The 22570-nt window shown below is 44.7% G+C and overlaps 1 protein-coding gene across 1 annotated transcript in view; it reads right to left on the bottom strand.

Moving 5' to 3' along the window:
- Window positions 1–4327: 4327 nt before the first annotated feature.
- LOC138266565 (fetuin-B-like) overlaps window positions 4328–22570 on the bottom strand; it is a 106440-nt gene continuing 88197 nt past the window's right edge. Inside the window, exon 7 of the mRNA XM_069215410.1 lies at window positions 4328–5029. Within this exon, the coding sequence (XP_069071511.1) occupies window positions 4469–5029 (561 nt within the window). The 3' untranslated portion in view covers window positions 4328–4468. The remainder of the gene's footprint in view (window positions 5030–22570) is intronic.

A 22570-nucleotide genomic window follows, 5' to 3' on the forward strand; every position in this document is an offset into this window, starting at 1 on the left:
CCCTAACTACCAAGAGGAGGATGACTTTGACAAGTGACTGGCAGCCTTTGAGAGGTCTCTCAGAATGAGAAGGGTTAGGCATCAGTATTGGGGTTCACTTCTGTGGGAACTAATCCCAGTATGAGGGAGGGATTGGCTTCTGACCCTATAGGAGGATGAAACAGAGTCCTATCCCAATATGAAGAGATGTCTCATCCAGAAGTTGGGTCTCATCCCAGAGCAGTATAGGATGAGGTTTGGGGACACCCAGAAGGTAAATACCCAGTCTTGGGTTGACTTTGTAGACACCTCAGAGGGCTGGATTCAGAGTAACAAAGTAAATACTTATGAGGGGCTATACAATTTAATCATGAAGTAGCACATCTTGACTAATTCTATCTCAGAGAAGTTATGCCAGTATCTAGTGGACTCTAAGCTGTCTAGTCCCAGAGACCTGGGAGAGGCAGCTGATTAGTAGTTGAGGACCAGAGTAATTATCAAGGCCCGGAGGGGGAAGAGCGGGGGTTAGCTCCACAAAAAACTAAAGAGGGAGGTGGTAAACTCATCACAGAAACTCCCTCAGTACTCCAGAGATCTAAAAAGGGGGAGAGTAGATCCCACTCCTACTCTGACATGGAGAGGCAAAGAGACCCAGGGTTAAAAATATTCTTGGATAACAGGGCCTACTTTGACTGTCAGCAGACAAGACACTTCAGAGGTGATGCAGCCTGTCCCAAGAAGGTGGTTAGAACTAGGCTGTCCAGTGTAGTCATAGAGGAGGAGTCCTCAGATGATGAGGTCATCTTAGCATTGAGCTGGGAGGCCGGTCCAGGTGTTAAGCTGGTGAACCCTGAGGGTGGGAGTAGACACTTTCACCCCATTTAGGTTAATGGGATCCCTACCACTGCCCTGAGGGACACGTATGCTGGTGACACCATAGTGAGTGAAAGGCTAGTGACCCCAGACATGTATGTGCCATGAGAAACCAGAAGGGTAATGGTAACCCCAGGTGAGGTCACAATCAAACCTGTAGCCACATGTACCCTTGACTGGTATAGGGTGGTGGTCAGTGCTGACCTCCCCTTAGATTGTATCCTGGGCAATGACCTCCAGAGGTTAGTCTGATCCCAGATAGGGTGGTCACCCAGGGTGCCACCCTACCAAAGTTCCTGGGGAGCCAGCCCCTACGGATAGGAGACAGGGGTCCCCAAGAAAAGGGAAAATAAAGAGGAAGGGTAGGCCACTCTTAAAGAGAGGTCCAGTGTATCAAGGGCCTTCTGACACAGTAAGGAGGAAGCTTAGAGTTGGCATTGGTAAAGCTTCACCTGACCCCAACGAAGTCCTGAGTAGTCAGTTAGCTGTTCAGCTGCAGGGTGTCACCTCCACACTGACAAAAGGGAGAGTGGAGGAAGTGTCTCTGCTGCATGATGGCCTTCATGGCAACACTACACTTGGCATGGGAGGCAGATCCCGTAGCCAAAAGTAAAGTGGCCCCCCTGACCCTGTTGGACATGGTGGGGTTACTCAAGTGCTGGGTAACTTCTGTGGGTAAGCTAGGTGTTGCCCTGGCAAAGTTAGGGATAGAGGAGGTGGGTACCTCACTACCCAAACTAGTAGTGGGAGGAGAAAGACACCCCTAGATTGAGGTTTCAAGTTAGATGGAGGTGACTGTCTTGGGGTTCCCTGCACAAACTTAAGGGGCCAGAGCAGGTGTGGGAGGAGGGCTCCCGTGGCCTGGGACTCAGGGAGCCAATCAGCTAAGCCCCACCCCTGTGGGAAGGGAGGAGGGAGCTGCTGCTCTATTCAGAATCTTCTTGGATACAGACAGGCTGAATCCACACTTCCAAGCTAGCAGAGTCTACTTTCCAGGTAAGGGAGATATTGTAAAAAAACATTGAAATACTGCTTGTCGCGCACTCAGAAATTTGCCTTTTACAAGTCAAAAGAGGTGATGCAGACAATTCCTAAACACAATTTAAATCACAGAAACAGAGTAACAGTCTCCTAAACACACTCTAGTTAGCCACCGAGGTGTATGCAGCCTTTTGCCACAAACTATAAGGGAAATTTCAAACGCTCATGGCTAAAAAACAGCACTTTTAAAAGGCCAAGCTGCCCGAAACACAGAGAGTCTACAGTAAATAGGCAAGGGTAGCAGTAGAAAACACTTTTAAACAAATATTAGGATTTCCCAGAAAAGTCTGCGGCTCCTTACCTAGGTCTCCTAGAAATTCTTGATCACTGGGCTGTATTAAGGCACAGGGAAAAAGCTGGGCTCACAGAGGTGGCTGTCTTGGATTCTGTACCTTGAAACCTTATAAAAACTGCTTTATGTTGAAGATCTCTATAATTTCATTAAAGAGGGCACTATATGTCAGTGTTTTCATTTGCTTTATACTTTGTTCTTGTTTTGGATTTCTTCAAAGACTGACCTTATTTTAATCCTCTCGTAGAATATGACTATTTTGTTTTAGCTCCAAGTTTTACCGTTAAATACAAACACAAAACAGTGTGTTTCCTGTCTGCATTTATTTTTAAAAACAAAAAAATATGGAAAATTCCGCTTTTTAGTTGTGACTCTCTATGCTGTCTTTCATGATTACCAGGACAACAGCTGAGCAAAGAGAATGGGAAGTTTAAAAACAGGTTGAGAGTTCCCTAAATATAGGCATGTTAACATATGTTAGTATTATAATGCTGATATTTACCTGTGGATGTAGTGTTTTGCTATATTTTACCTCTTGTTTAGCAGCAAGGTAGGAGTGCATGTTTATCAGTTAAATGTGGAAATATACCATTTTATGACTCAATGTTCTCTCAAAACACAAAATAAATATGGATAAATACCAATATGATGGCCAAACATAAATATGTATAAATACAGATTGAAATGTTAAAAAATACCATAAAACCAGGTGCCTTTGACTATGGCCCTTTTTATGACCCTGGCGGTCTACTGACCAACTGGCCTCTGGTGAAGACTGCCACATTATTAGTGTGGCGGGTTGGCCTCTTCCAACCCGCCACATCCCTACTCATACCATCAGTGCGGTTGGACCCACCGGGCTGGAGATGACTATCTCCAACCTGGCGGTCCACAGAAGACTGCAGGCGGTATTTTGAGCTGGTTTTCCACCAGGGTTTCTGCGGAGGTAGCACTGCCACAAAACCCCTGGTGGAAAGGCTACTGGTGACAGGGAATTTCTTCCCTGTCACCGGCAGACAACTCCCCACCTTGCAAGCACAACATCCCCTAGCCCCCCTCCAGGTAAAGCTACAGCACCCTCTTACCCCTAACCCCCCACACCCTCCACACTCCCTCCCTGCATACATGCACACGTACACAGACACCCACACGCACCCCACATACATTCATTCACCAACACTGATATACACCCATTCACACACATGCATCCATACACACATTCACTTCAGCATTTATAATCGCATACACAAACGCACACACAAACACACACAAACATCCACTCATACACACATACACACACACAAACACACACAACACCCCCCTCCATCGGACGCCTGACTTACCCTGTCCGGCAAGGAGGTTTTCTGGCAGGGAACAGGCACTTCCACCACCGGCAGCGCCCCGCCATCAGGACACCACCAGGCCCTATTACAGCTCGTAATACGGCTGGTGGAGTTCTTCTGGCAGGGCGGGCCGGTGGTGGACCCACCCATGCGCCTCTGCCCACCAACTCGACTTCTGCTGGATTTCCACCCAAAATGTGGCAGAAATCCAGTAATACTTTTGATACGATGGGCGGAAGACCGCCAGCACTGGTCAAAATGAGGGATTATATGTTTTAGTAAAACCATTAAGTTTTAACAGGAAATTCTGTCTTGCACTGGTTTATGTTCCTAAGCCTTTGGATAAGTGTTATGTTTGCTCACAAGTTCTTTCCAAGAATCAGACAGTCCCTATCTTGTGCATCGCCCCTTCTAATTAGCTAATTAGAGCACCTACAAATTTATTGCAGACTTCACTTGTGTTAATTTTACCCTTAAAAATAGATATTGTGGTCCTTTTTAAATAGTATGTTAGCTGGGTTGTCTGTAGATGACATGTTAAAATCCCAGAATAATCAACTCTGCCACTTGCCCTTCTGAAATTTATAAAGTGAAAACCTTGGACTTTGGTGAGCGTGTCTGTCTTTGTGCACCAATTTTTTTTCCTTTTGCGCATTACATCAGTGCCAATTTTAATAATGTTAATGGCTGAATCACAAACATAGCATTTCTGCTCTGCATCACATATACATATCAAACAGAAGTGAAAGCACAGCTGAAAGGGCAAGACAGAGGAATATAATCACAACAAAAAATTGAACCAATGAAAGGTGATTTTTTATTTTTTGCTTTTGACCATCCAGTACTGATAAAAATAGCAAGGTGCTGTGATCAAATTATGCTAATAAGAAAGAGTTTTCATTAACAGGGAATAAACATTAACGTAATTGCATTTATTACATCAATATTCATTTAAGGTTTCGTTGAATAAGAATGAAAGGTGGTGCAAAGTGTGGTCGGGATCTGAGGGGCACCCTGCTGAATCTGAAGGGTAATCGGGAAATGGCTGTGGATCTGGATTGTCAAATGGAGTAATAAAACCTGGTACAGCAGGATGTTGTACCAGCTTAACAGGCCTTTGAACTGGAGGAGATCCAGGGATAACTATGGGGTGTGAGGGGCCAGGTTTGCTTGGAGAAGGAAAAACATCAGTGTCATTCTTCATATGGTAGTACTCCACTGACCCAACAGGTCCTCTGGGAGGTGCAGCAATCAGCTTTTGTCCTGTCTGTTCTGCCGATGAGCCTTCATCAGGTGTTTTGGCAGGGTGACTCTGAGCTTCACCAGCGGGAGATTGGTGTTCATGGTTTTCCTCATGCTTTTCCTTTGGGTATTCTTTGCTGCCTTCTGGGAGATTGACAATTTTTCCACTAGAATCATATCGGTGTCTATGAAATATTTGAACATTCCCATGATCTTTACCGTGATGCTCATGTTGTCTAAAACGTGGAAGACCAAGTTTCTGTAACAGTAAGAAACACAACAAATGGAAAAATTAGAGTTTTTTTTATATAGTGATAACTCCAGTTTTAGTATAATTATACCCATATGTCTGTCAGCATTACTTTTCACTTTGTTTCACTCTTCTATAAAATCCAAGCTCCAGGCTTATGGACAGACGCGGGGGGTTGTTGTGTTACACCACCCCATCTAAATGTATTTTCTGACAAATAGTTGAGTGAAGGGACTTTCAATCGGGTATGGTGAGCTGTCTGTTGGATTTCACCAGCAATTTTTACATACGCATAGACAAAACAATACATATCTTCTCTCGCCTTCTGTTTTGAAAGTGCTAAAAAATTGTGTTTATTTTACACACTATTTTGTTTTCTCTCATGCAGTACCCCTATCAATTCCTCACCCTTTCCACTGCCTCTCAGGCCCCAATCATGCACCCTGCTTGTTCTGTAATGTATTAAACATTATATGCCAGTATGATTGTTGAAAACTTGAAGCTCACACCCACCTCCCAGACTTACTGACCAAGCTATACCCCTACCTATGAACACTGCACAAACTAAATGAAAAATGCAAGCACTTTACCCAAATGACAAGTATGCCTGTCTTTCACTTTTAAAAGGTCAAGCGTTTTTTTTCCAGTTTAAATGTTGGTTTTAAGGGATAGATACCATTCTGTGTGTGAGATGAAAACTTTTTCAATGTGCTTTTCCGGCTTTTTGATAGAAATGAATTCTATGAATATTATTTGGTTTCATACTGAAATGCCACAACACTTGTTCTAACATGCTGCTTGGTCAAAAAGGTAATCAACCAAATAATTAAAGCCCATCAAACAATTGAATGGACTATAGCAAAAGAAGGAAGTGGTGACCTGCCCACCCTTTACTATTTCATAGAGGCAAGCCTTCATTCCTCACCTAAAATATTTTTTAAGTAGTGCATTAACTACCAAATAGCTTAATGGATTTCCATATGAATTCTGTTTTCAAAAACATTAAGTCGAACTGCTCTGAATTTTATTTATTTTCTGTGTGTCTTGCCTGTGGTTTAGACATGCCACTAGATTTTCTTTCATGCTGAAATTCATATTTTAAACGCCTTTATTAAGTAACCCAAATTTAGAACAGATACACTTAGAACAAATGTTTTTGACCTGTTGAAGAAATACTTATCCTATGACTGGAATAGTCAATGGGTAACGGAGTAAGGTAGCATTCAGAACATGGTCTTTGAAACCTGCATCTTTATTTGGTTAACCATATGTCTTTTTTCGCGGTCCATGTACACGCCATGAATTCAGTAACTAACACCCATCTAGAAGTTACAAAGGTTACATTTGCTGCAATAAGGATTAGAATCATACTTATTGACCCACTCATGTAAAGTTCTGTATGCATGTAGTGCCTAGAGTGTGCATTGATATCTCCATCTATTTGTCTGCCTTACACAAAACAGTGTTTGAACTGTAGAAGTTAGCAAAAAGGGACCATCCCTAGCCAGTTCATGAGCAATAGACAGTGGACCCACATCCCATGGGATGTGTCAGGAGTTGACCAATGTGACATGAGAGTTTCATGGCTATTCTGCCTGACCAAAACCCGACCAAGACCAACTTCATAAATAACGATCAACCAGACAGTTCCTGCCATAGAGGAACACAGAGAACCTGTGCTGACTCTGCCTTCGCTGAACTCAAACAGCTCACTCCAGTGCCACAGACAAGAATGATGAATCCGTTTGTTCAGAACTATCTTCAACAAGCTACTGTGGTCTTCCCAGTCCCAAAAAGGCAAGAAGCAGAGAGGTCCGCTGAAACAAACAGTGGCCAGGGGATGACTGCTCACACCTGTATTTGAATGTTCTGAGTGAGAGAAACATCAATGAATGAGAAACAATGACTCTTTATGGTATAAACTGATTTTGATGGGTCTTAGAAAGATAACTGCAGCCCAAACTCAAGAAATGTCTAGTCCAACATTACAGGCTGAGTTATGGGTCAGTCAACACAGGAAAGCTACTCGACTTCTCAATAGTGAGCCTGCACCTGTGGATTAATAGAAGGCTTTCTGTTGCCCTGTTAAATTAACCCATTAACCAATAAAGCTTTTAGTGTGCATCCAAGTTGTACAATTTCTTCTCTATGTATTCCATTAAATTTTGGTGTACTAAAGTACTTCTTTTTCTTCAATGAATGGCACTGACTTGACATTCACTTATTGTGCTTGTTGTTTAATTGCTGGTGTTCTGAGTCTCTAACCCATAATTTTCCAGTCCTGAGACACCTTGGATCAATTGCTCTCTCTACCCTGAGAGTCAAATGTGTAGAGGTGTACTTGGTGCTGTTATAAAACAAACATATGTGGCAAAAGGTCCAATTCTTGACATTTGAGACCCAGTAATCAGTGCTTGCCCTGTTGTACCACCCCAATTTGGTTCTGACAATGGTTCACAGGCAGACTCTATTCTAGGTAATAACATTTTCTTCATCCTAACAATTTTCTACTCTACACTGGGATGTGACAGCTCATTTATGGATGAGATGCTTATTCTTGCACACCATCTGTACGGCATCCCACAAAAATAACTATTATTATATTTTAACATATTGATGGCCACACCAATAGATTGCATTCCAGTTCTTTGTAGAATGCTCTGCTTTGAAGTAAAGCTACATATTAGGATTACAAATGTGATAATTGTTCATAAAGCAATGTTAGGACCAGACTATAATTACTTGAAAAATTGGTTGAACAGCTACAGTTCTATTTGCAGTGGTGTAAAAAAGGACCACGCAGCCCCTGAGATGCGGGGGGCCCCTGAGCTCCAGGGGACGCCCTCAACACAATACACTGTGCAAAGAGGCAGGCCCCTGACCAGGTCCAGAGGGAAGGGAGCCACCTCCAGGTAAGTTGCAGGTGGGCCCCCTCAAGTTTCTTTACACCACTGCCTATTTGGAATACACAATCTTTTGGTATATGTTGTGCAAATTTTCCTTAAGTGCAATACAGCATGTACTGATAAGAAATCTTTTTGTGTCATGAGTAAATTGTGCAGTCCTCTCAAAACATACTGCCAGACTTTTGACATATAGAAGGATTAATAGAATCTTTCCTGTTTGGATCTATCTTTGGCTGTGAAGTCATATGCTGAGCACTTTACCCTTTTGGACTGTTTTTAGCACTTTAGTCAATGTTGATAATGATGCTGAAGATGCCATCTGGTGACACATTTTCCTGATACTTCTTAGAGAATTTGCGAATGAGTTTCAACCAATTGGTGAACTGTCCTGCGCCCTAGGCAGATCACATTATACCTATTCGCTACAGTTAATTTTAAAGTCAAAGTAGCACTCAAAGTAGCACTCTTGAAAGAGAACTTCAGACATAGGTTGACTATTTAATACATCTTAGTCTTTACCATCTATCTTCTATGGTTTCTTAACCATCTGAAGGTTTATTCTTTTTGGGCAGACAACAAAATAAACATGAATGACTCCCAGATTACCTATAACTCTTCACACTTGAACTTGAACCCCACAAATAGTACTGGGTACAGGCTGAAGAACCTTTATCACGTTATAATTTTGACACCTGATGAAAATTCAGAACTGAACATAAAATTAAAACATTTAACAGCTGGTCCAGCAGAGAACTATCCATCGCTAAATAAGGTATGAAACAACATTGGCATATGGCATTTATCTTGCAATGATACTGATGGAAAACAATGTAAAATATATATGTAAGGATACTCAAGCAGAGCAAAGGGTCATAATATTCCCTTGGTTAAAGATACCACTGATGCACATAGATAATTTTCCCAACAACAAGGCTTAGGAGTGTCTTATGGTCCTAAAAGTTCTTGACCTGTTACAAAGACAAGGTAAACCCCCACTTGAAGGGACATTCTTTGGGATTGATTCTGTCTAGAGCCATGCAAAGTGTTTTTATCACTGATGTAATTTTTGATGTTGCAGATGTTATTAATGAACATGTCATGTGGGATACATTATGTGAGCTATGAGAAATGTGTGGTAAGGGCATGAGTTATATTTACTTTAGGGCACCAGGTATAGTTCTTTGAGACATTTATAAATGGTGAATTTCATTGCTGTTTAGTTTAAAATGGTAGTTTGTAACTGACATTTTCATCTAACTTTGATGTCACTTTAACCTTTGTTTTTTCAGTGAATTTCTAGAGTCTTATTTAATGAAAATTACATTCATTATATAAAAGGCAAGCATATGAGTTTTGTCAAGAAGCATTTCAATAATGTAATTAAAAAAAATAGAATATATCAGTCACTTTTCAAAACTCCTCAGACCTCAAAGTACAGCCATAAAGCCAACCAGAATGGGTCCCTGCATTCACATGTAGAATAGAAAAAGCTCCGGCTCTGGGAATTACATTTCCAGGGGTCATAATCTATAGACCCCAGGAATCATAGGGTTAATTTTTTAAGAAGTTGTGGGAAGTTGCAGAACTCTCAGCAGCCCACCCATAACAGTTAAAGACATGCTGGTGGTGCCTCTGCCCATATTAGGGACATATGTAAATTAGCCCACGAAGGGCATTATAGGGTGCTCTTGTTCAAAGCAGAGTATAACAAATGAGCGTCTCTGGCCACTCATTTATTGTTCTCCTCTTTTTTTAACATGTTTTTATTTTTTTGTTAGTGTTCTGCTCCCACCTGGGACACCCACAGCTTTATTCTTTTTTTTTGCAGGCTGGGAGGAAGAGCCCCAGGGCCCTGCACCCTGCCCACTCCCTGCTAGCGGCCCCACTCCATAGGCTTGTGCAGGAGATGGCAACACTACATTTCTTAAGTTCACCAAGGCACTCAGGTACACACCAGGGGCACCCCACAACATTTTTTAAGTTAGGGGCCACAGCGGGAGCCCCAGTGCCCCCACGGCCCCACCAGCTCCCTTCAAGAAGCCCCATTCTATGGGGCTGCACAAAAGGCATACATTATTTTTTTACAGTGGCATTCCCCCGTGCCCACCCAGGGCGACCCACAACATTTCCAATTTTGGAGGCTGTGGGGGAAGCTCATGGGCCCCCCAGCCCCACCTGCTCCCCTGCTAGCACTCATCCCTGTTGAAGGTGGAGCCAGCAATGCTCCCAACCGGCTGGGCTGCTTTTCTTTCTACTTCCACAGGTGGGAGCAATTTCCTCTGCCCGTGAGGGTTCAGGCAAGGAAAAATATTTGTGCTCCCACCCGGCGAGCACAAATGTTTTTCCTTGCCCGTGCTCTAACGGGCAAGGAAACAACGGTGTCTCAGGGAATTGGGTCCCTGTGACAGCATCAATGAGCCGGCCCCAGGGAGATGATGTTTCCAAGGCCATTCTATGGCTTGAGGAAGGGGGCCAGATGCTCTCATCCTAAATTTGATATATATCTCATGGGAATGGGGTCCTCAGGGCTTTAATGAGGCATGGGGAAGAGGCTGTGTGCCCCTCTGCTAAAATGTTTACACATCCCCAGGATTTGGGTGCATGGGGCCTCAATGAGACATGGGTGGGGGCTGCACACCACCCTTCACTTAACTTGGTTCTGGGCAGGGAGGTGTAGGCTTTGTTTTCTTTATAAATCAATTAACCCTGGAGGATGTGGTCCCCAGGGCCTAGAAAAGGTTTGGGAAGAGGAGCCACATCCACCCCAATTCAAAATATGTAGCACCCTCCCACTCCCCAGACTCTGGTCCAATAGTGTTTTTCCTGTAGATTCACAGATCCTCTGTGAATTTGTGATATTTGTTTTTAAAACATTATGGGACTGATTTATGAAAAGTTAGTGCTGCCTTTACTTCATTTTTTGAAGCAAGAACGGTGCAAACGTACAAAATGTTATATTTTGTAAGTTTGCACCATTTGTGCATCAAAAAATGAATATTATATTTTGTAAGTTTGCACCGTAGCACACATGTACCCCTAGGGCATGTGTGTGCTTAACATGTGCACAATTGTTTTGGGGGTGCATCAAAGGGGGTCTTAGGCGCTCAGCACCCTTCGTTTTGTAGGAAATCGGGAAATGCAAAACCATTGGCACCTATGGGCCTTCCCATAGGAACAAATGAAGTCGCGATCCCTATTAGTGATTCTATGGGAATCGCTATTTTGTTCCACAACATTTTGCATTCCCTAAATAGCAATTTCTTTAAATTCACTATTTATGGAATGCAAAATGTGATTTTGATACATCTGGCCCAAACTTCCTTCACCCAGCAATTCCCCATGTCGCCCAATAAAAATGCTACCTCTCTTGTTTGGGTAGGCATAGTGCCTCAAATCAACATTGATAGATCACATTTTTCCTCTCAAAGTTGACCCTTTCTGCAAAGTGGGTAAGGGTGGATTTTGGGCCCTAGCTCAGCCGATACCTAGAGAAACCTAGCAAACCTGTACACTCTCAAACACCTGGGGGTATCTAGGCTGGGTGCTCACCAGAATTCATTGCAAACCTCAAATTTTTACAAACAAAACACATGTTCTTCACATTTCTGTGATGGAAGGTTCTGGGATCTGTGGGGAGCCACAAATGTCCTTTCACCCAGCATTTCCCCAAGTCTCCTGATACAAATGGTACCTCACTTGTGTGGGTAGGCTTAGTGCCCGTGACAGGAAACAGCCCAAAAAACAACATGGGAACATCACATTTTTCCCACTCATAAGTGAACGCTTTTTTTTTGTTGCAAAGTGGGTAGCTGTGGATTTGGGGCACCAGCTCAGCTGACACCTATGGCAACTTGGTAAACCTGTACTTTTTTGTAAACTAGACACCATGTTTTCTTGTTTACCCAGAATCCATTGCAAACCGCAAACTTTGACTAACAAAAATATTTTCCTCACATCAGCACATGTGGGGTAATGCTGGGTGGAAGGATTCTTGTGGAATCCTGCAGTGTCCAGAACTTTCCATCACTGAAATGTAGAGACACTGCATGATTTCAGGCAAAGTTTCAGGTTTGCAGGGTATTGTGGATAAGAAACCTTCAGGGGATTCACACAAGGCACCCACTCTGGAATCCCCTGGTGGTCTACTTTTCAAAAATGTCTGTGGTTGGTAGGTTTCCATAGTGGGGGCCGAGCATAGCTGAAAATCCCACAGCTACCCCTATTGCAGATCTCCTCACGTAGCATTTTAAGGCCTTTTGTGTCAAGGTGTCTTGGCCCACCCACACAAGTGAGGTACCATTTGTATTGGGAGACTTGAGGAAATGTTGTGTAGTTAGACATGTGTAGCTCCCCACAGATTTCAGACGTTTTTCTCACAGAAAATATGTGGTTTTAGTCAACGTTTGAGGTTTGCAGGGCATTGTGGGCAGGAAAATTAAGTGGAACGCATGCAAAACACAGCACCCTGGACTCCTGTGGATGTCTAGTTTTCAGAAGTGTTTGGGTCTGGTAGGATGAATACCCTATCCCCCTGCCAGGAGTGATGGCAGATTTATTGGGCCCATGGTAGGGAGGAGCATGGGCCCAGGCCAAGGGAGAGCCTCTCTTCCAAAAAATATTAGGAGAATCTAGTCCCTAGTGTCTAGTGGGCTTTATGCCCTCCAGGTTCAGATTGGGGTAATTGCCCCTATCCACCCCAGTGCGCAGAAAGGCTGCCTGCATTGTTTTTGGGTTGGGGCATAGCCATAAAATGGTGGACAGACTCACCCCTATATATCTTTTTTTTTTTAATCCGTGGTATTTAGTGGGATTTCTGCCTTTCCCCCCTCCCCGCAGTGGGGCAGATCAGGGGTAATTTCCCCACTGGACCCCCACATGGAAGAAATAATGAGGCCCCATTTAGTGGGAGTGGGGGCTCGGCCATGCTTATGTTGAACAGCATCCACTTCTATTTTTACCAACAACACTTTCCCTGTGTCTAATGAGCTTTCTGCCCCTCTGGGGCAAATTAGAGGCCTTGGGTGGTGATAACACAGTCCTATGCCCAAGGCGACCCCTTAAAGCAAAATTGCAGTACCTTGTGTCTAGTTTGGATTCCTGCCCCCCAGGGGAAGCAAATTAGGGGTAATTGCCCACATCCTCCTCTGGGGGGTCAGAAAGACTGTTGAGCCTTTTTATGGAGTGCCGGGCAGTGCCATGTCTATGGTGGGTAGCCCCACCCCTGTATCTTTTTCCCTTGGTGTATAGTGGACTTTCTGTAGCCCATGGGGACAGATTGGGGGTAATAGTTCCTATCTGCCACCCAGCAATGCAGAAAGACTGTGTGTGCCATTTCTGGGGTGGGGTATGGCCACGCCCATGGTGGTCAGACTCCACCCCTATGTTTATTTTTAAAAAATATACCCCTGTGTAGGACCTGGAACAGGCTTCCATTGCCCTCAAGCTGCTTCTACCCTAGGAGAGGGCCAGCAGCCAGAAGACTGACAACCAGCAGATCCTGGTAGCTAGTCTCTGTGCCTGCCACCAGTAGACCTTCCTCAGGCTTCTTGCCACTCGCTGTTCTCCGAGCGCCCACCTTTTCCCACCACCCACTCTTCCCTTTTTCCAGCCCTGCTCTTTTCCCTCACTGCCCAGCTCCCACCTCCTTGGGTCCCCCTCCCCCATCCCTGAGGACTATTAAATGAAGGCTGCAGCACAGCTAAACCACTGGTGCACCGAAGGCAAGCCCGTCTGCTCCTGCCTGAGCCTGGACCGTGGCCAGCGCCAGGACCCCTGGGCCTCCCACCATCCACTGATACTCTGCTGATGAGCTCCTGGTCCTCAACACCGGAGGCCAAGACTCCTGCTGCTGCATTTCGCCCCCCATTCTGCAGAAGGACTATTCCCTGCCACCACTGCTGCTTCTCCTGCCTTCCAGGACCACCTACCCACAAAGGACCCAACACCACTGCTTCCCAGAACACCACCATCAACCCAGAACCGCTAAATTGCATCCTGCTCAAAGCCTGCTCCCTCAGCAAAAACGCCATGGAAATCTGGGGCACCACCCTCACCCCAGACGTCGCCTTCAACACCGAAACATGGTTCAACCCTGCCTCCAATGCAGACATCATCACCACCACCACCCCTGATGGATACAAGATGCTACACTGGGACGGTCCCAACAAGCATTACAGAGGAATCACCATAATATTCAAGGATACTATCCAATGCTCTGCCACGAATGACGACCCAACACCAGTCATGGAGCATCTTAACTTCCTACTACACATTGATGCCAAGACAACCATAAGAGGTACCCTCGCATATAGACCACCATGACCCCGGCCAGCATTCTCTGACTTCAACATCATTGTCCCCCTCGCCATCGACTCCCTCTACTGCATGCTACGCTGCAACCTCAACTTCCACATCAAGGGCCCCAATGACGCCAACTCTACATCCCTACTGGAGAACCGCAACAACATCAGACTCACCCAACTGGTCTCTAAACCCATTCACAGAGACGGACACACCCTCAACAAGATCTTCTCATCCAGCGACAGAATCAAATTCACCAACACCACAGAACTCTCCTGGAACATCCACACAATTAGCCATTTTACCATCTCCAAGACCCAGCACACCATCACCAAGCACAAAAGCGACCCACACCGCAACTTGAGAACCAATGTACGCAAGTTCTCAGCACCACACCACCCGACAAGTCAGCCAACTTCGACCATGTCATCCACAACTTCTCCCCCTGGATCAGCAAATATGCCAATAAAGTCACCCCTCTGAAACCGGCAAAAGCCAACAGAATGCCAAGACAAGCCAGCTGGTAAACCCCAGAGCTCAGAACTACCAAGTGCAACTGTCTTCTACTCGATAAGCGATGGCACATCTCCAAGGACCCCTCCGACAGAGCTGCACACAAAACAGCTCACATTGACTACCAACGTCACAAAAGAGGCTAAAACAAGGAGGCTTAAAGAGCAGCCATTATAGATCACATCAACACTGCAGCCAACCACACCAAGAAACTCTTCAAAATCATCATGGAATTCTCCAAACGACTGCCACAGAAAACACAATACACTCCTCCCAACAACTCTGCGGCTCGTTATCCGACTACTTCCACAGCATGATTGCCACAATCTACAACAACTTCATCCCTAAACCCACCTCGTTCAGCCTCGACAACCTCATGCAACCAGCAAACCCCGCCCAGCCATAAACACCTGGTCCCCACTGGATGTCCAGACCACCGCCACCATCATGTCCTCCATCCACTCCAGGGCACCCACTGGCCCCTGCCCCCACCATCTCTTCAACATCGGATCCAACATAATCAGCACTGAACTCACCAACCTCCTCAACTATTCCATTTTCACAGCATCCTTCCCAGATGGATGGAAGCATGCAGACATCAGATCCCTCTTAAAGAAGCTCTTAGCTGACCCCAGCAACCTCAAGAACTACCAGCTGATCTCCCTGCCCGCATACTCAGACAAAGTACTAGAGAAGGCCATCAACCGACAGCTCACTGACCACCTAAAACAAAACCACCTACTTGATGCATTATAATCAGGCTTCTGGGCCAACCATAGCACGGAGACTGCACTCATCGCTGCAGCAGATGAACTCAGACCCTGCCTCAACCAGCGCTTATTTCTCCTCAACCTGTCTGCAGCCTTCAACACCATTACCCAACATATCCTCATTGACAGACTCCACAATATCTGCATCCAACAACACGCCCTCAAGTGGATTGTCTCATTATTCTCAGGACGCACTTAGAGCATCCATCTACCTCCCTTTACCTCTGCTCCCAAGAACATCATATGCGGCGTGCCCCAAGGAGCATCACTCAACCCCATTCTGTTCAACATCTACATGATCTGCCTCGCGGACAGCGTCAGATCCTACAGACTCAACATCATCTCCTACGCCAACAGCACACAGCTTGTCCTCTCACTCACCAAAGACCCCTCTAACTCCAAAACCAACTTCCGTAATGCCATGACGACATAGCCAACTGGAAGAGAGACAGCTGCCTCAAGTTGGTCTCCGACAAAACCGAGGTACTGTTCTTTGGATGAATATCTCCACTTGGGACCACAGCTGACCAAACTGGAAGAACTCAGATCCACTCCCACACCGACTGACAATGCTTGCAACCCCGGCATAATCCTGGACAGCCAACTGACCATGAAACAACAAGGCAACGCAGTCGCCTCCTCTTGTTTTTACAACCTCTGCATGCTCCACAAGATATTCAGATTGATCCCTCGAAACACCAGAAAGATTGTCGCACAAGCTCTTGTCACCAGCCACCTCGACTATGGCAAAGCACTCTACACTGCTATGTCCTCCCAGCTCCTCAGAAGTCTCCAGACTGTACAGAACACGGCAGCCAGACCCATCCTGGATCTTCCCAAGCGAACCCACATCACTCCTCACCTCAGGAAACTCCACTGGCTCCCTGTCCCGAAAAGAGGCCAGTTCAAGACACTCACACACCCCTACAAAGCCATCCATAAACAAGGATTTTCCTACATCAACCACCGCTGAACTTCTATCTTCTCTCGAGACACCTGCACTCCAATTCATTCACCCTTGCACACGTCTTCCACATCCATCTCACCCGTAGCGGGGGCCGCGCATTCTCCTACATCACCGTCAAGGACTGGAATGACCTCCACTTACAAACGGCACCCTCCCTGGCAGACTTCAGAAAGCAACTCAAGACCTGGCTTTTCGACGCAGACACAGCAACCACAGTATCCAGATAACCCTAGGAGTAACTGGGTTGCCCTTTAAAAAGACTGCTTGATTGAGTGATAGGTGTCTGGGGGCAGAACGACTGTTATATGTATTTTTTAGGTGGGGTCATGTCCATATCCTGGTAGGCAGCCCGTCTCCTATATTTTTATACATATTTAAAAGTTCCCTGGTGTCTAGTGGGCTCCCTGCCCCATGGGTGGCAGATCATGTTAATTGCCCCCATGTACCCCCCAGGGGGGTAGAAAGACTTTTGCATTTTCATTGGGGAAGGGAAAAGGCCATGTCCTGGGGACAGCCCCACTCCTATATTTTTATATATACAAAAATATCCCTGGTGTCTAGTGGGCTTTCTGCTCCCCCGCTAGGGGCAGATCAGATACAATGGGCAGTAAGACTGTTATATGCAAATATGCTGGGGAGCACATACCCTTGCCTAAGGGGCTGCTTCCCTCATCCCTGGTGTTTAGTGGGTCCATCCCTGCTTGGGAATCACTCTCCTGTAGTGATCCCCAAGTAGGCGTCTACTGGGCAGAGGTATCATTGGAAAGGGGAGATTCTTCCATTTTCCAACGGTACCTCTCCCATAAGAATCAGTGCTCAGTGGTCTGAGATCTCCCCATCATCACTGAATCAGTGAAAGTGCAATAGCTCTTTCTACCAAAATGACAAAAGGCCAGCCTGTAGAACTAGAGATATGCGATTTCAAAGATTTAGATAACACAGCGCTACTCACAGTTATCTGATAGTGCTAGATGGGAGAAAGACACAAGTTCAAGCCAACTGCGATGGAGCACGGGCTGGATACAGGGACCGGGTTAGTCCCACTGAATAAGTTACCTTCTCAAAGTACGATGCGTAGGATCTAGTTGGTAGTGGAGGTGACTTTGAGGAGCAGGGACAGCATTGCTGATGATCATAACTGTTGCAGGTCTGGTACAACAGATCTGCTGTGCAGTTGCAGGGAAGCCTCTGGAGCTTTGTGTGTTCCTTTAGCCTTGGGGCCTTGGGGTGTTCCTATAGTTGAGAACAGAAGGTCAGCAGCTTGTACCCTGGAGTCACTCTGTAGGGGATGAAGATAGCAGGTCCAATCTTCCTTCTCAGAGAGTAGGGTAGGTCCCAAGCAGCAGAGAAGTCCTCTGGCAGGAGGGCAGTCCTTCTGTAGTATCCAAATGTCCAAGTGTGTACTGAAGAGCAGGTCTGAGGGACCTTTTTTTATAGCAGGTGTCCGATTTGAAGTGGAAGTTACTTCTGCAGTTTTCCCTTAACAAACAGTTCTGGAATTTCCTTCCTCCCTGCCTTGTCTTCAGGATATCTGGCATGACAAAATACGAAGCACATCTTCGCTCCTTCCATCCTAGCATGATAGCTCATCCTACCAACAGTCCTCCTTTGTGTCACTGGGAAGAATACACAAATGCCAACCGCCATACTAATCACAGTCATCTGACCCAAGACAGATGCTGCAGGCATCAAATGGTTAGGTAAAGGAAAGGCCAATTTTTTCAAAGCGTAATTTTCAGAATTGTAACTTAAAATCCGAGTTTACCATTAAAGAGGATTTTACATTTCAACTCTTCGTACACCAAACATGACATTTCGACCTGTTCCTAAAAAAAATGTATTGCCCATTAACATGCAATATTGTAACCCAATGCTATCCCAAGAAAAAGTAGGTCTCACAGTAATGAAAAACAAATGTAAACGTTTTTCACTATCAGGGCATATAAAACATAGCAGTCCAACTTTTTCAATGCAATGTACCCTACCCTATGGGCTTTTTAGGGCCTACTAGGGGTTACATCTATGTAATATAAAAGGAGTTTTAGGTTTGGCGTTCGACATGACCTTCTCTAACCCACTCCCAAACCTTTTGCCTTTATTCTTCATTTTTTTCTGAATTCATTTTTGTGGCCCTTAGGGCTCTTTTCACTTTACCACCGCTAATCAATGCTAAAGTGATTGTGCTCACTCCCTAAAACAGGTCAAATTAGCTTACACATGATTGGTATAATTAATTTACTTATATGATCCTAGTAAAGTGATATACGATATACCCAGGTCTTATAAATTAAAAGCTAACAGTGGTCCTACAGTACTGGATTTGCCACCAACTTAAGTAGCCCCTTAAAACATTTATCAGATCTGCCATTACAGCTTGAACGCAGTTTTAAACTACAAGTTAGAGTAAGCAAAATAAATAGCCTTAAACGCCCCTTTTATTACACAGGGCCCACCTCACCAAAAATAATATAAACAATTAGGCTGGTCCCCTGTGGATCTGGTCCCCGAGGCCAACATCAGCCTTAGGGAGGGGGGCCATGCAGCCCCTCTTCCCCAAAACAAAATTAATAGTTAGGCCTGGTCTCGGGGGATGGGGCCACGGGCCGAGATAAGCCCTGGGGCGGGGGGCACGCGGTCTCCCAACACCCCAAAAAAACATACTAATTAGGACAGGCCCTGAAGGATGGGGTCCCAGGGCTAAAATTGGCCCTGGGGAGGGGGGCCTCACAGCCGCCCTCTACCCTACAAAATTACTAATTAGGCCAGGCCCCAGGGGACAGGCTTTCCAGCGCCAATCTCAGCCTGGGGAGGGGCCACGCAGCCCATATCCCCAAAGAAAATGTAATAACTAGGCTGGGCCCTGGTGAGGGGGACAACACACACTCTCTTACCCAAAAAATAATAATTAGGCTGGGCCCCAGGGTATTGGGTACCCAGATCGATATGTGCCTGGGTAGGAGGGTCACGTAACCCTCTTCCCCACAAAAAAATAATTAGGCCGGGCCCTGGGGGATGGGATCCTCAGGGCCAAGGTCGACCTGGGGAGGGGGGGTAGCAGACCGGGGATAGTGGCCAACCTCTGCTGCTCATGGCCTTTGGCCATGCACAGCATGGGGTTAGGTGGTTATAGGGTTATGGGGTTAAGTGGTTATAGGGTTTGGGAGCAGGACCTGGCCACATGCTGGTGGTTTTAGAGGTTGGTCACCGGGACTGCCCTGTAGCCAGGCCCTTCAGCCAACTGCCACCGCGGATGACCAAAGGCCATGCACAGTGGAGATTGGATTAACGTATAGTAATGAAAATCACTGAAAAAACAAAGTTTACAGGGATGTTATAGTTAAGAAATAGATTTGAAAAAAAACAGAAATTCACTGAAAAAAACAAAGGTTACTGGGACACTAGAGAAATTCAGCAGCTCAGCTTACTATAACTTGCTCCCCGTATTGCACTGCTTGTGACCTCACATATAACATCACTTCCCCCGTATTGCACTGCTTATGACCTCACATATAAAATCACTCATGACATGGTCAGTGACATCACCGATAACATCAATGATGACATCTCAAATGACACCACTGAGACATCATCCAGTGCGTGTAAATGGTTGTATCGATGGGTGAGTGGGTGTGTGAGTGGGTCTATCGGTGTGTAAGTGGTTGAGTCATTTACTGTATGGGAGAGTGAGTGGATGTGTAAGTTTCTCTATGGGTGAGCAAGTGACTGTGAGTGGCTGTATTTGGTTTAGTGAGTGGCTGTATGGGTGAGTGGGTGTGTGAGTGCTTGTATGGGTGAGTGAATGGGTGTCACTGTATTGTGAGTGAATTGGTGAGTCAATGAATGTACGATAGAGTCAGTGGGTGTATCAGTGACTGTGTGTAAAAGTGAGTGGCTCTGTCGGTGACTGTATGCAAGAGTTAGTGGATGTGTGAGTGCTGTTTCAGTGAGTGAGTGAGTGTGTGAAGGGTATGCCCAGACGTGGGTCCCGTGCTTGCTATGCCACCAGAGTCAAGCTAGCCTGGCTGAAGGGGGGTGATACCCCAAAACCAGTCACAGGATGCTTGTTTCTAGTCCAGGGAGAGCCTGGCCTGACAGTTCGGGCTGGATTGTTACCATTGGGAACAGGGTCAAGACTGATTTGCATATGGCTGGGTCCAAACTGGAATGGCATGGCAAGCAAAAAAAAATGATGGATTAAACCCAGATCTGTGACGGGGTGAATGTTTATTTTGTTCTGCATTCCGTCCATTATCTGTTCTTTTTGGGTATGTGTGAGTGGCCGCATGGGTGAGTGAGTGGGTGTGTGAGTGCCTGTACAGGTAAGCGAGTGGGTGTGTGAGTGGTTGTAAGGCTATGTGAATGGTTGTGTAAGTGACTGTATTATTGAGTGAGTGTCTGTGTCTGTGACTGTACGGCTGAGTGTGCAGTGTGTGAGTGATTGTATGTGTGAGAGAGTGGGGGTGTGAGTAACTGTGGGTCTGTTAGTGGGTATGTGAGTGGTTGCATGGGTGTATGAGTGGCTGTATGGATCTGTGAGTGGCTGTGTGAGCCGATGTATGAGTTTGTGAATAGCTGAGTTAGTACTGTATAGATGGGTAAGTAGTTGTGTTAGTTCCTGTGTGAGTGAGTGAGTGGGAGCGTGCCAGTAGTTTTAAGGGTCTGTGAATGAGTGAGTAGCTGTGTGTGGATGTACAAGAGTTTGTACAGAGGTATGACTGGGTGTGTGAATGGTTCTGTGGATGATCTCATCAGTGATGTCATTTGAGATGTCATCAGTGATGCCACTGACCATGTCATGAGTAATGTAGTATGTGAGGTCATACGCAGTGCATTACAAGGGCGCAAGTCATAGTAAGCTGAAGTAACTGTAAGTGCTGAATTTCACTTGTTTTGTACATTGAAATGTGAGCCTAACTATAGTGTCCCTGTAACCTTTGTTTTTTTAATACTTCTCAATTATTTATTTTATTATTATTTTTTATATTCTTATCAATATATATATATATATATATATATATATATATAACACCAACGTTGCCAGACATCCGAGGCTGCTATTTCAGTAGCGGTCCAGGCGGTCTAGACCTAAAAGTGAGGAGATGAATGTGCATTTAGGTTAATTCAAGCTGCTGGACATGTGTATATATATATATATTTTTTGTCAGTCATTTTAATCACATTTCATTTATTTATTTTTGTGGGTTGTTTATAAAAAAAAATTCTGTTATAGATGTGACATTGTGGGTGGTGTTTTGACATGTGGCATGGAGTAAGAGGCACATATTTGTACACATGCATAGGAATTGTTGAATATCAATATAGGGCTGTCAAGGTATACTCGTATATTAAAGTGCATTTATGTGTTTAGGAATACAAGGTTATCCGATATATATCATATTTTACAGTCTTGGATTATCCTTTGATATTTATAGCATTTAAAATATTTGAATATTTAATATTTAATATGAAGGTTAGTCAAATGATTATAATTATTCAAAGGTCAATGAGAGAAACTAATGTAGATATTTTAGGAAAAGAATGTTAGCCAGTGAACATTATTTTTTTTAAAATATTGTTTAGGACCATTTTGGATATTAATAATATATAATACTTAATATTTAATATTTAATATTTATATTTAATATTGCATATTTAATTAATGCAAAAAAATGTCTTGCCCATTTGGGTTACTAATAATATTTAATATTTTATATTTTATATGCAACATGTAGGCTATTTGGAGGATTATATAGTAATTTAATTATTGTACAAAGAGATTAAATTATGTGGATAATTTTGTAATTGTAAGATCAATTTTGGTACAGCTTATGGGCCATTCTAGACATTCAAAGATGGTGCTGACATTTGCACACTATGTGGTAGCTGGGTGATCTGATAGTCCTTCTTTTATTTTTGTCCTTATGTGCATGTTGGGTGTGGTATATAGTTGGTTTGTGAGACACTCTCAATTGTTACGTGATCAAGGCTACGGCTGAAACGCGTTGTTCTGGGAGGAAGCATTGGTGAATAAAGTCTTTTGGACCTCCACTTGGTGTCCGGGAACTTTCTGCATGTAACAGGAGGATTGTTGGTA

Source organism: Pleurodeles waltl, chromosome 11 (genome assembly GCF_031143425.1).
Source record: "Pleurodeles waltl isolate 20211129_DDA chromosome 11, aPleWal1.hap1.20221129, whole genome shotgun sequence".
NCBI lineage: Eukaryota > Metazoa > Chordata > Amphibia > Caudata > Salamandridae > Pleurodeles > Pleurodeles waltl.